General features: G+C 56.0%; 1 protein-coding gene across 2 annotated transcripts; it reads right to left on the bottom strand.

Annotated features, from left to right (window-relative positions):
- Window positions 1-415: 415 nt before the first annotated feature.
- DLL3 (delta like canonical Notch ligand 3) lies at window positions 416-10,256 on the bottom strand. 2 transcript variants are annotated; one of them, XM_033226194.1, is made up of 9 exons: window positions 10,163-10,256; window positions 9,733-10,014; window positions 8,515-8,572; window positions 6,126-6,368; window positions 4,893-5,110; window positions 3,730-3,952; window positions 1,267-1,846; window positions 972-1,056; window positions 416-633 (listed from the first exon to the last, which is right to left on the bottom strand). In XM_033226194.1, the coding sequence occupies exons 1-9, from the start codon at window positions 10,229-10,231 to the stop codon at window positions 628-630; spliced, it is 1,764 nt and encodes a 587-aa protein (XP_033082085.1). In that variant the 5' UTR covers window positions 10,232-10,256; the 3' UTR covers window positions 416-627. The 2 variants fall into 2 exon arrangements, with proteins under 2 accessions (XP_033082085.1, XP_033082084.1); XM_033226193.1 differs by having other exon boundaries at window positions 416-1,056.
- Between the last annotated feature and the right edge of the window lie 674 nt (window positions 10,257-10,930).

The following is a 10,930-nucleotide window of genomic DNA, read 5'->3' as shown; positions in this document are numbered from 1 at the left end:
CCCAGGATTTAGTGCAGTAGTGTTATCATAGCTCACTGCAGCCTCAAACTCCTGAGCTGAGGCCATCCTCCCAGCCTCAGCTTCACAAGTAGGTAGAACTACAGGTGCGCCACCAGGCCTGGCTAATTTTGTTTTAATTTTTCGTATAGGGGTCTTGCTGTGTTGCCCAGCTGCTCTCCAACTCCCAGCCTCAAGCAATCGTTCCGCTTCAGCCACTGATCTCACTCTGTGGTTCAGTGGGATTACAGGCGTGAGCCACAGCACTCAGCCATAAATTCTTTTATATTTAAAGCAGTTTGAGTCGTTTGCGACCCCTACAACATAGAGTCCTGTCTACTATTCTCCTCAGGAGACAAAATCTCTTCCCTTCAGCCCTAATACTACATACAAAGTATTCAGCCTCGTTAGTCAAAACTGATCACAATAATAGCCTTTATAGGTGTTCCTGGAGAGATGGGTGAGAAAAAAATAGGATATAAATAACCACTATTTACAACTTGCAGCAGTAGAGTTCTCCAAGACACCCCTTCGAGACTGAACTCCAAAGCCTCTGGGGCAGAGACTGGGCACCACCAAGCAAATACAAAAATCCACGCTCTGACTCCAGGTGCGGACGGAGGAGACGCGTCAGGCCTAGAAACAAAACGAGTAGGAAACATTAGAGAGGCTGCCCCTCTGCCTCCCCTGCCTCCCCGCAGAGTAGAATCAGTGGAAAAGCTCTGGCGGAGTCCCCACAGTGACCTCTTCAAGCCCATAGCTTTTTCGAAGAGAAGATGGCAGGTAGCTCCAAACGACAAGAGGGATGCAAAATAGGAAGAAACTTAAGTTAGAACTGAAAATGGGCTTAAAACCTTCCAGAGACTCTACCCAATTCATTTCACAGACAGAATCGAGGAAGGGTAGGGAAAAAGCAGGTTCCGCCTCTGCCCAGCGCGCCCAGTGTGTAGCGGGGGTAAAAGGGGCATCGCTACCTCCCGAGCGTAGATGGAAGGAGCAGATATGACATAAATCCCTCGAGAGTCTACATCTTCAGGGCGATTCCAGTCTACGGACGAGCTGTGGGAGGAAAGAAAGAAGAAAAATTCAGACCCTTTAAATTCTCAGATCTTGTTTTCCCCTACTCATCACAAACGGGAACCCAAAGCCAGCTACGGGGTAACAGAGACCGACCAGGGAAATGCATCAGGGAATCGGGCCAACTGCACCATGGAGATGGGTACAAGCAGCCAGCAGCGCGAGGCGTTCGTCTGCGGCGCAGCCCCTCACCTCGGGACATCCCCGGGACCCTCCTGCGTCCTTAGGTTGTTGAGTGCATCCGGGAGTGCATGGACCGACGGCTCCGGGGTCCCAGCCAGCAAGCGAGACCCAGCATCCTGGGCGTGGCCACGGCGGCGCACGTGGACCAGCAAGAGCGCAGCGCCAGCCACGCCCGCGGCCACCAGCAGTCCCAGAGCCGGCGGCAAAAGGTAGCGCTGCGGGTCCCCGGGCCTCAGGCCGGGCGGGGCCGCGGGCAACGCGCTTGCGCCGTCGGGGTGCACTGGGAACTCACACCGTGCACCCATGTAGCCGGGCGCGCAGGCGCAGACGAGGCCGGAGAAGTGGGCGTAGCAACGGCCGCCGTGAGCACAGGGGTGCGCGGCGCACGGGTCCGCGCGCTCGCGGCAGTCGCGGCCCCCGAAGCCCAGCGCGCAGGAGCAGCGGTGCGCGCCGCCGCCCTCCACACACGTGCCGCCGTTAGCGCAGGCGCGGCCCGAGCAGTCGTCGAGGTCGTGCTCGCAGCGTGGACCCGCGAAGCCGGCACGGCAGCGGCAGCGCAGGGCGTGGCCCAGGTCCAGGCAGAGTCCGCCTGTGGGGAAGGGAGCATCAGAGGGCACAGCCTGGGAGCTGGGGGCCCACCTGCCCGCGCTGTTTCCCAGCTCTATCATCGCTGCACGGGGTCCCCTTTTTCTCTGTCTCTTAACTCAAGGGCCAGCGTCTTGGAGTGTGCCAGGAAAGCCAGCTCGCTTCTACCTGATGAAGTTTTGGAATAATTAATTCAGTGCCACCTCTTTGGCTCTCGGTGCCCTTGTCTCTTTTTCCCTCGACTTCGACCATACTTCAATAGTAGACAGCTCCCAGAACTATGTGTTTGAACCCTCTGACCTTCTTCTGCCTAGAATACCTCCTGTCTTCCCTTCCTCCTTTTCTCCCGTTTTCCCCCCTTTTCTCTTCCCTAGCCCACTCCTCAGGTCTCTACTCCGATGCTCCTTCCTCCATCCCAGCCCTGATCACTGCCCTGTGCTCCCAGATCACAGCCCTGGCCACCCACCCTGGGCTGTGTCTGACTGAGGGTGTCTGTCTTCCCCTCTGGGCTGGTACCTCCAGGAAGGAGGGCGCGGCCCAAACATGTCCTGGTCCCTGCTGTGTCCCTAGTACCACGCACCCCAGAGTGAACACTCAGTGTTTGGGACAGAATTATCGTATTCACTCGCAAGAAGATAACAGCCAGCCCTTTACATTCGTGATTTTTTTTTTTTTTTGAAACGGGAGTCTCGGCTCTGACCTCCAGGCTGGAGTGCAGTGGTGCGATCTGGACTCACTGCAATCTGCCTCCCGAGTTCAGGCAATTCTCTGCTTCAGCCTACATTCATGATCTTATTTAATCTTTTTCTTTCTTTCTTTTTTTTTTTTTTTTGAGACGGAGTCTTGCTCTGTCGCCCGGGCTGGAGTGCAGTGGCCGGATCTCAGCTCACTGCAAGCTCCGCCTCCCGGGTTTACGCCATTCTCCTGCCTCAGCCTCCGGAGTAGCTGGGACTACAGGCGCCCGCCACCTCGCCCGGCTAGTTTTTTGTATTTTAGTAGAGACGGGGTTTCACCGTGTTAGCCAGGATGGTCTCGATCTCCTGATCTCGTGATCCGCCCGTCTCGGCCTCCCAAAGTGCTGGGATTACAGGCTTGAGCCACCGCGCCCGGCCCTTTCTTTCTTTCTTCTCTTTTTTGAGACAGAGTCTCACTCTGTCACCCAGGCGGGAGCGCAGTGGCACGATCTTGGCTGACTGCAACCTCCACCTCCCAAGTTCAAGTGGTTCTTCTGCCTTAGCCTTCCGAGTAGCTGGAATTACAAGCACCTGCCATCACGCCCGGCCAATTTTTTGTATTTTTAGTAGAGACAGGGTTTCACCATGTGGCCCAGGCTGGTCTCCAGCTCCTGAACTCTGGTGATCCGCCCACCTGGGCCTCCCAAAGTGCTGGAATTACAGGCGTGAGTCACTGTGCCCAGCCTCATTTAATCTGTTAGCACCGATATCAGGTCTCTTCTCTGTTCAGAACCTTCCTGTGGCTCCATCTCACTCAGGGGAAAAGTGAAAGTTCTCCTTCTTGTGACCCAGGGGCGTCCCACAAGATGTGCCTTAGTCACCTCCCTGATCTCATCTCATCAGTGTAACCACACTGGCTTCCCTGCTTATCCTCAGCACACCAGGCACTATCAGGAGGGGGCAGGGAATTTGTTTCATTCCCTGCTGTATCCTCAGTGCCTAGAATAGAGCCTGGCACACAGTAAATTTTAATAGTTATGAGAAAGGGAATGTCTCCTTGCCCATTTTACAGAACAAACAGGCTTGCTGGTGGAAGATCAGGTCCCCTGGCCCTAGGGTTAGAAGAGTCAAAGCCAGGATCCCAACCCAGGACTGTCTGAGCCATGCAGGGCCCCCACCCCCATCCCTTGCCATTGGGGCCTCCAGGCCTCACCATTGTGGCATGGCTGCAGGCTGCACCGGTCCACCCTCTTCTCACAGTTGGAGCCTTGGAAACCGGGTGGGCAGTGGCAGATGTAGGCAGAGTCAGGGTCTGCACCCCCGACACACAAGCCGCCATTGAAGCAGGGTCCATCTGCGCATGTCACCCCGCTCACCTCACACCGCAGCCCGTAGAACCCACGCGGGCAGGTGCATTCAAAGGACCCGGGTGTCTCCTGGGCAGGGACAAGAGGACTTGAGAATGGAGTTTCCTTGGAGAAAAATCCCATCCCCTCCTCATTCCTAACCACTGGGGACTGCTCCTTGTCCAGTCCCAAGTCCCACTGTGCAGGGGCCACCCTGGGAGGTCCTCCCGACATCCCCTCGGTCCACTCCACATTTTTGGGTCTGCCCATGTGACCCCACAGGGAGGAAGCTCTGGGGACCCAGAGTGACCCCATTCCCACCACTACACCTTTGCCTACCAAATGCTGCCTGCCTGGTCTGCCCTCCTCGCTCCTGTCTACATTGATGAGTCCTACTGGGAGGTCCTAGATCTCAGCCCACCTCCTCCAGGAAGTGTTCTCTGGATCTTTCCTTCCCAGAGCCTCCCCCTAAGTATTTGAACCCTGAGTGTGGCAGTATCCAGGTGGCCCACACTGGACCCTACTCTACCCCAGCACTCCATGCCAGGCTCACTCACTGCCACCTCTGCACCCTTGCTCCCTGCAGGCCACTCACCTGGCCACCCTCTCTAATCATGTCCCAGAAGCCCCAGCCCGGAGCCATCTCCAGGAAGCCTTCTCTGATGTCTCCACCCCCCTGTGCCCGCAGATCCCAAATCTCCAACCGATTTGGACCCCCCACCCACTACCTTGGACCCTGAACCATTCTCACTCCCACAGTGGGAGCAGCTGTGGCCCCACACGGCTCCTCATCATTTCCACTCCCACATCTTTCAGGGCCACCCACTGAGTATGCTCTCCCCAGTCCCATCCCCATCACCTAATCCTACTTCAAGGCCCCAGATGCAGGCTGGATGCCTCCAGGAAGACCTCCCTGATAGCTATTCCCAGACCTCCTCTCCAAGCTGGCGTCTCATGGAGCCCCATGGAGGGGGCCGTGGCTCCCAGGGTAAAGTACTAAGCAGGACAAGGTGGGAAGGGTGACACTGACACTACAGCTGCCCCCATTGGCACACGGGTTCCCGTCACAGGGCCCAGGTCCAGGGACAAGGCATCCGGTGGTAGCAGAGGACGGGCCCCTGGGGCCGAGGCAGCTGCTGGTGGAGACAGGGACTGTGCAGAGGGGTCCAGTCCAGCCCTCCAGGCATCGGCATTCACCCGGCTGCTCACAGAAACCATGCTCGAGGCTGCAGCCTGCTCGGCATACCGCTACGGGGGACAGAGAGGCAGAGAGAAAGGGAACACCAAGGTCGGGGAGGGCCAGGGACAAGATGGAACTCAGGGAGGTTTCTCAGCACGTTCCCTGCGCCACCTTGCTTCATCCTTGTGACAGATAATCATTGGGACTAGATGGTACTGTGACCCCTCCTCCCCAGTTTACAGATGGGGAAACTGAGGCTCACAGAGACAAAGTGACCAGCCCACCTAGGAAATGGAGGAGTGAGGATGTGAACCCACGCCATCGGGCTGGAGTCTGTGCTCTTGGAAGGAGAATGGGACCGGGGCACCCACGTCAGATCGTGAGGATAGGAGACAGGGAGGGGATTTGGGATTGGTGGGAGGACCCCTGGCCTTTCAGGGAAGATGGGAGTGTCTTGAATTAGGGTGGCTCTGGGAAGATCTGGATTAGCCTGGGAGTCCTAGGGGCCTTGGTGGGGCTCTGAAATTTGAGGAGGGGTCTGAAGAATTCCAAGCTTTAAGAAGCCATGGGTTCTGGCCTGCAACCCTAGGGAGGGAGGATGGAGAGGCCCTTGGCCAGAGTGGACTGGGAAGAGATTCCAAAGATTCCGGGTGGGAGTCGGGAGGGCCGCAGAATTAGAAGAGCTTTGGAGTCCTAGCATCGGGACAGGGTGTGAATGTGGGTTAGGGAAGGAACTGGAGGGTGCCAGCATAGGAAATGGACGTGGACTTCCTATTTGTGGCAACAAGAGGGCTGGGAGAGGGAAGAGGGCTCGAGTAGTAAGGCAGGGCTGGAGAGAGGTCCAGGGTCCTCGGTTTCCCTGAAGGTGGCAGCTGGATGGTGGACGGGGTTTGGGGTACATCCACAGCAGTCAGCGCATTCCCCAGCTCCCTGAAGAGGGGTGCCTGGGGTACATGGTGGGGGACTCTAGAGTACCCTGAAGAGGGTGAGTGGGTTGTGAGAGGGGACTGGGGGCCGCGAATGACGCTCAGGAGGGGCCGGGGTCCCTGGCTGGGACGGGGTGGGGTTGAACGCAGGACTCACCCGGCGCCTCACACTCGTCCTCGAGCGGTGCGCAGGGGCGCAGTCCCGGGCCGCACCGCGAGGGGGCGCTGCGCGGACGGCAGAGGCGCGTGCACGCGGTCCCGACGGCAGGCGGCTCGCAGCGCGCGCGGTAGGAGAAGCGCAGCTCCCAAGCGCCTGCGCGCTGAATGTCCTGGCCCCACTGGCCCCCGGCTGCCAAGCGCCGCCGTCTGGTCACGCGCGCCAGCAGGCTCCAGGCGGGCCCTGTGGGGACAGGCAAAAGGAGGGGTGCTGGGGTGGGCCCGGCCGAACATGGATGCATACGGAGCGCCCCGGCCGCATTCTCCCCAGCGAGGCCAAAACACCCTCATGGAGCCCTGGGGTCCTTGGACCTCGCGACTAGAATGGCAGTCACTCTCCTTACTTTAGCAAGGCTGTGAACTCCCCAATGCACCCTGGGACCTGCAATGTCATGGTCTCTTCTAGTACCCTAGATAACAGTTCTCTCGGCCAGGCGTGTGGTGGCTCAAGCCTGAAATCCCAGCACTTCGGGAGGCCGAGACAGGTGGACCACCTGAGGTCAAGAGTTCAAGACCAGCCTGACCAATATGGTGAAACTGTCTCTACTTAAAAAAAAAAAAAAAAAAAAAAATTAGCCAGGCGTGGTGGCGCACGCCTGTAATCCCAGCTACTCTGGAGGCTAAGGCAAGAGAATCACTTGCACCCAGGAGTGGAGGTTGTGGTGAACCGAGAGAGAGCCATCGCACTCCAACCTGAGTGACAGAGCAAGACTCCCTCTCAAAAAAAAAATAAAATAAAATAAACAGTTATCTCACAGAAACCTTAATACTACCGTATTTTGACCCGGATCTTTGTAAATTGAAGTAATAATGAGACCTCTAACACCCTGTGACATTTGGTACCTTGATATGGCCAAAGAACAATAACATGTCTGAAGTGAGGTCATAACACCCCTAAATTGTGCCTCCGGATCTTCCTATATCAAAAGAGTGGCAGAGACCCCAATTACTAGACCGTAAATTACCACATTACCTGAGACCTTGGGATACTGGGAGAGTGACACTTTCTTGAAGGCAAAGGTGTCACCTCCCCAAGATTGTGATACAGCTTTCTACATCAGAACAGTGAAGAAGTGGCTCACTCCTATAATCCCAACGTTTGGGGAGGCCAAAGTCAATGGATCACTTGAGCCTAGGAGTTTGAGACAAGCCTGGGCAACATAGCGAGATCCCATCTCCATTAAAAAATAAAATAAGAACAAGAAAAAAAATGGTGACAAACCCCCCAGGTGTGGGCCTCACATAGCAATAGAGTCTCCCAAGTTGAGGATAAGAATGCCCTGTAACGGCCGGGCGCGGTAGCTCAAGCCTGTAATCCCAGCACTTTGGGAGGCCAAGACGGGCGGATCACGAGGTCAGAAGATCGAGACCATCCTGGCCAACACGGTGAAACCCCGTCTCTACTAAAAAAATAACAAAAAACTAGCCGGGCGAGGTGGCGGGCGCCTGTAGTCCCAGCTACTCGGGAGGCTGAGGCAGGAGAATGGCATAAACCTGGGAGGTGGAGCTTGCAGTGAGCTGAGATCCAGCCACTGCACTCCAGCCTGGGCAACAGAGTGAGACTCCGTCTCAAAAAAAAAAAAGAATGGCCTGTATCCCTCCCAGGAACCTCTGCTCAATATTCTCCTTGGTGAAGCTCTGACATCCCACAGGGCTCCCTGGGACCTCCACATGGAGAAAGTGACAGAGCTTCACATAGGGGCTGAGCGCGGTGGCTCTCGCCTATAATCTCAACACTTTGGGAGGCCGAGGTGGGCGAATCACGAGGTCAGGAGTTCGAGACCAGCCTGGCCAACATGGTGAAATCCTGTTTCTACTAAAAATACAAAAAAAGTAGCTAGGCGTGGTTGTGGGTGCCTGTAATCCCAGCTACTTGGGAGGGTGAGGCAGGAGAATTGCTTGAACTCGGAAGGCAGAGGTTACAGTGAGTGAGATTGCACTCCAGCCTGGGCAATAGAGCGAGACTCTGTCTTGAAAAAAAAAAAAAAAAAAAAAACTTCACATAGAAGAACCAGAAGTAACTCATATCGCACCCTGAGCTCTCAATATCAGATGGTGATAAAGTAGGGCTGGGAAATGGTATGCCCTGCTCCGGAAGTGTTGATAGTAAGAGAGCTTCCCCTACTTCATCTGCTACCAGGACCACAGACTGCAACATCCAGTACCAGGGACATTTCTGTGCCTGAGATGCCAAGAGCCCTGGAGCTGTCAACACCCGGCACCACATCCCAGGAGCTGTGATGACATCATAAGACCTATAGACAATACCACCAACCCCATGTCTCGCATGGCCCAGCTTCCCCACCAGTCCCAAGACTGAAGACTCTCACCTCCAATCTGGTCTCCTAACTCCTCTCTCCAGGTTTCAATGATGAGAGAGAAGGTGCCCTGGTTCGGTGAAGGAAGGGGGAGATGAAAGATGAAAGACAGTGGTTAGGGTAAGTACTCAGTGAAGGCCAGAGTTCAGGAATAGAGGGTGATGGCCATTGCTGGGGACTGAGCAAGCAAGGGACAATTCCCAGAGGGACCAGCCCAGCCCAGGGAAGGAATGACATCTGTGGCTTTTTGAGGGGGGCGAGGGGGAGACAGGGTCTCACTCTGTCAACCAGGCTGGAGTGCAGTGGCACAATCTTGGCTCACTGCAACAACCTCCAAGGCTCAAGCAATCCTGCCACCTCAGCCTCCCCAGTAGCTGGGACTACACGTGCATGTCACCATGCCCCGCTATTTGTTTTGTTTTGTTTTACAGACAAGTATGTTACTGAGACTATGTTACTCACTATGTTACTGAGACTGGTCTCAAACTGCTGGGCTCAAGCGATCCTGCCGCCTAAGCCTCCTAAAGTGCTGGAATTACAGGGTGAGCCTACTGGACATGGCTTGCTTTATTGAGCACTTACTAAGTGGTAAGCACTTTATTCAAGAGATGTGGTTGAATCGCTCAAAAGGGATCCTTGTGAGGTACCAGGATGATCCCATTTTTAAGCTTAGGAAACTGAATCTGGAAACCAGGCAGTCACTTATCCAAAAGGACAAGGGTCTAGAATTGCAATACAGGTCTGTTCATCTTTGTGCCTTTGGGTTGTGGGGATGGGAGATAGGATTTTGGAGGTGAAAGAGTAATTAATACAGGACCCAATTGAAATAACTGAGGACAGAACAAAAAAAAAGAGAAGATATTAGTGGTTCCCAAGACAAGGTGTGAGAGGTTTGCGGAGAAAGATGAGGACCCCAGTTTTTAGGGATCCCCAAGGAGTAGAGGTAGGGTTCCTTGAGTTTAGGATTTCAGAGGTTGGGTTTGAGATTCTGGGAATTTGGGGGTTCCACCATCCAGGGTTGGGGAATCAGAACATTTAGAATCCCCAGTGCGTAGTGTTTAGAGGTCTGGGAATGTGGGGTTCCAGATGGTGGAGTTACTGGTCTGGGAATTTGGTCCACCCCCTGGGAGGCGGGATTAGGGTCTTGGAAGTTGGAGGGGAGAGGAGGTGGAGGTTTTGGTGGCAGGGTTAGGCCTCCAGCACCGGGAGTCCCCCGGGGGCAGCACTTACAGGCCAGGCGTCCCGAAAGGGCACCTGCAAGAGGCCGTTGGGCAGTGGGAGATTAGGCGCGGTCGCTTCGGGCTGCTCGGTGTAGACGGGTCCGCGCGCACTCAGCGCCGCGCCCAGGGCGCACGGGGACTCGGCGGCCTCCTCCGAGAGCCCAGGCTTCAGGCAGACTCTGAAGAAGAGGCGGCAGGGGCCCCGGGCGCTGCAGGGGGACCGCGGGGCCCCTGGGCCTGGACCCGGCCCGAAAGAGTGGATCTGCAGCTCGAAGACGCCAGCAGGCCGTGCCTGGGGCGAAGACGGGCGCAGGGTGAGGCGGTCGGGGGGACTCAGGCGTCCCGTCCGCCTCGCGCTCCCTCCCCAAGACCTTCAGGTCGCACTCACCCCTCTCCCCCGCATTCATCCCTTTCCACGCCACCTCCCACCTGGCTCTGACCTGAGGGAGGAAAATGAGCGCTAAGATCACAGTCTGGGAGAGGAGCCGAGACATCCGTGGGGAGACCATGGCCTTCTTGGAGGGGGTCTCGGGAGTCGCAGCTGCTGGCTTCCGAGTCTTATATCTGAGGGAATGGCCCCGCCCCTTCAGGCAGCTACCCGGCCCCAAGGGACCAAGGGCGGGGGGAGTCACAGGGGAAGGGGAGCGTGCAGGAGCATCAGCGAGATTCTGTCTGTGGTCGTAGGCACGGGCGAGGTCATGAGTGGGTGATCCCGCGACTCGGTGTGTGGCTGGGGGGGGGGGGGCTAAGCCTGTGTGTGAGGTTGTACATGATTTTAAGATTCTGGAAGTGTGGTATGAACCCGAGCTACTGGAGGGTGTGCATGACTTTGTGATTGCGTGTCCACGTGGGACTGTGCGGCTCAGCATACGCCTGGAGTTGTGTGTGACTGACACATTTATGAGGCTGTAAACAATTCTGACTCTGTACGCACACCCGAGTGGGAAACTGGACGTGTACACGACGTCGTGATTGTGTGACTCTTTGAGATGGTGTGGCTGTGTAGATACTTCTCTGTGTGTGTGTGTTTATGGAAGATCCTGTATAGCCGTATAAACCTGTGACTTTGTGTTCTGTGCGGGTGTGGTAGAGGCTGTGCAAGGTGGGAATGGCTGAGGGCGCCTGTGTGTGAATGAGACTGGGTTTGAGAAGTCCATGGATGCAGCCACGTGTGAATACGATGAAGATCCGGAGTTCTTTGTGGACCC

Source organism: Trachypithecus francoisi, unplaced genomic scaffold, assembly GCF_009764315.1.
Source record: "Trachypithecus francoisi isolate TF-2019V2 unplaced genomic scaffold, Tfra_2.0 Lachesis_group12, whole genome shotgun sequence".
NCBI lineage: Eukaryota > Metazoa > Chordata > Mammalia > Primates > Cercopithecidae > Trachypithecus > Trachypithecus francoisi.
The sequence above is the reverse complement of the archived record's forward strand: the minus strand, read 5'-3'. Positions and strand labels throughout refer to the sequence as shown.

Coding starts and splice junctions, on each gene's coding strand:
- DLL3 (XM_033226193.1), bottom strand. CDS start 10,231: ATGGTCTCCCCACGGATGTCTCGGCTCCTCTCCCAGACTGTGATCTTA. Junction 5,111..6,125: donor GGACGAGTGTGAGGCGCCGG/GTGAGTCCTGCG, acceptor TGTCCCCCGTAG/CGGTATGCCGAGCAGGCTGC. Junction 1,057..1,266: donor GGTCCCGGGGATGTCCCGAG/GTGAGGGGCTGC, acceptor TTCCTCCCACAG/CTCGTCCGTAGACTGGAATC.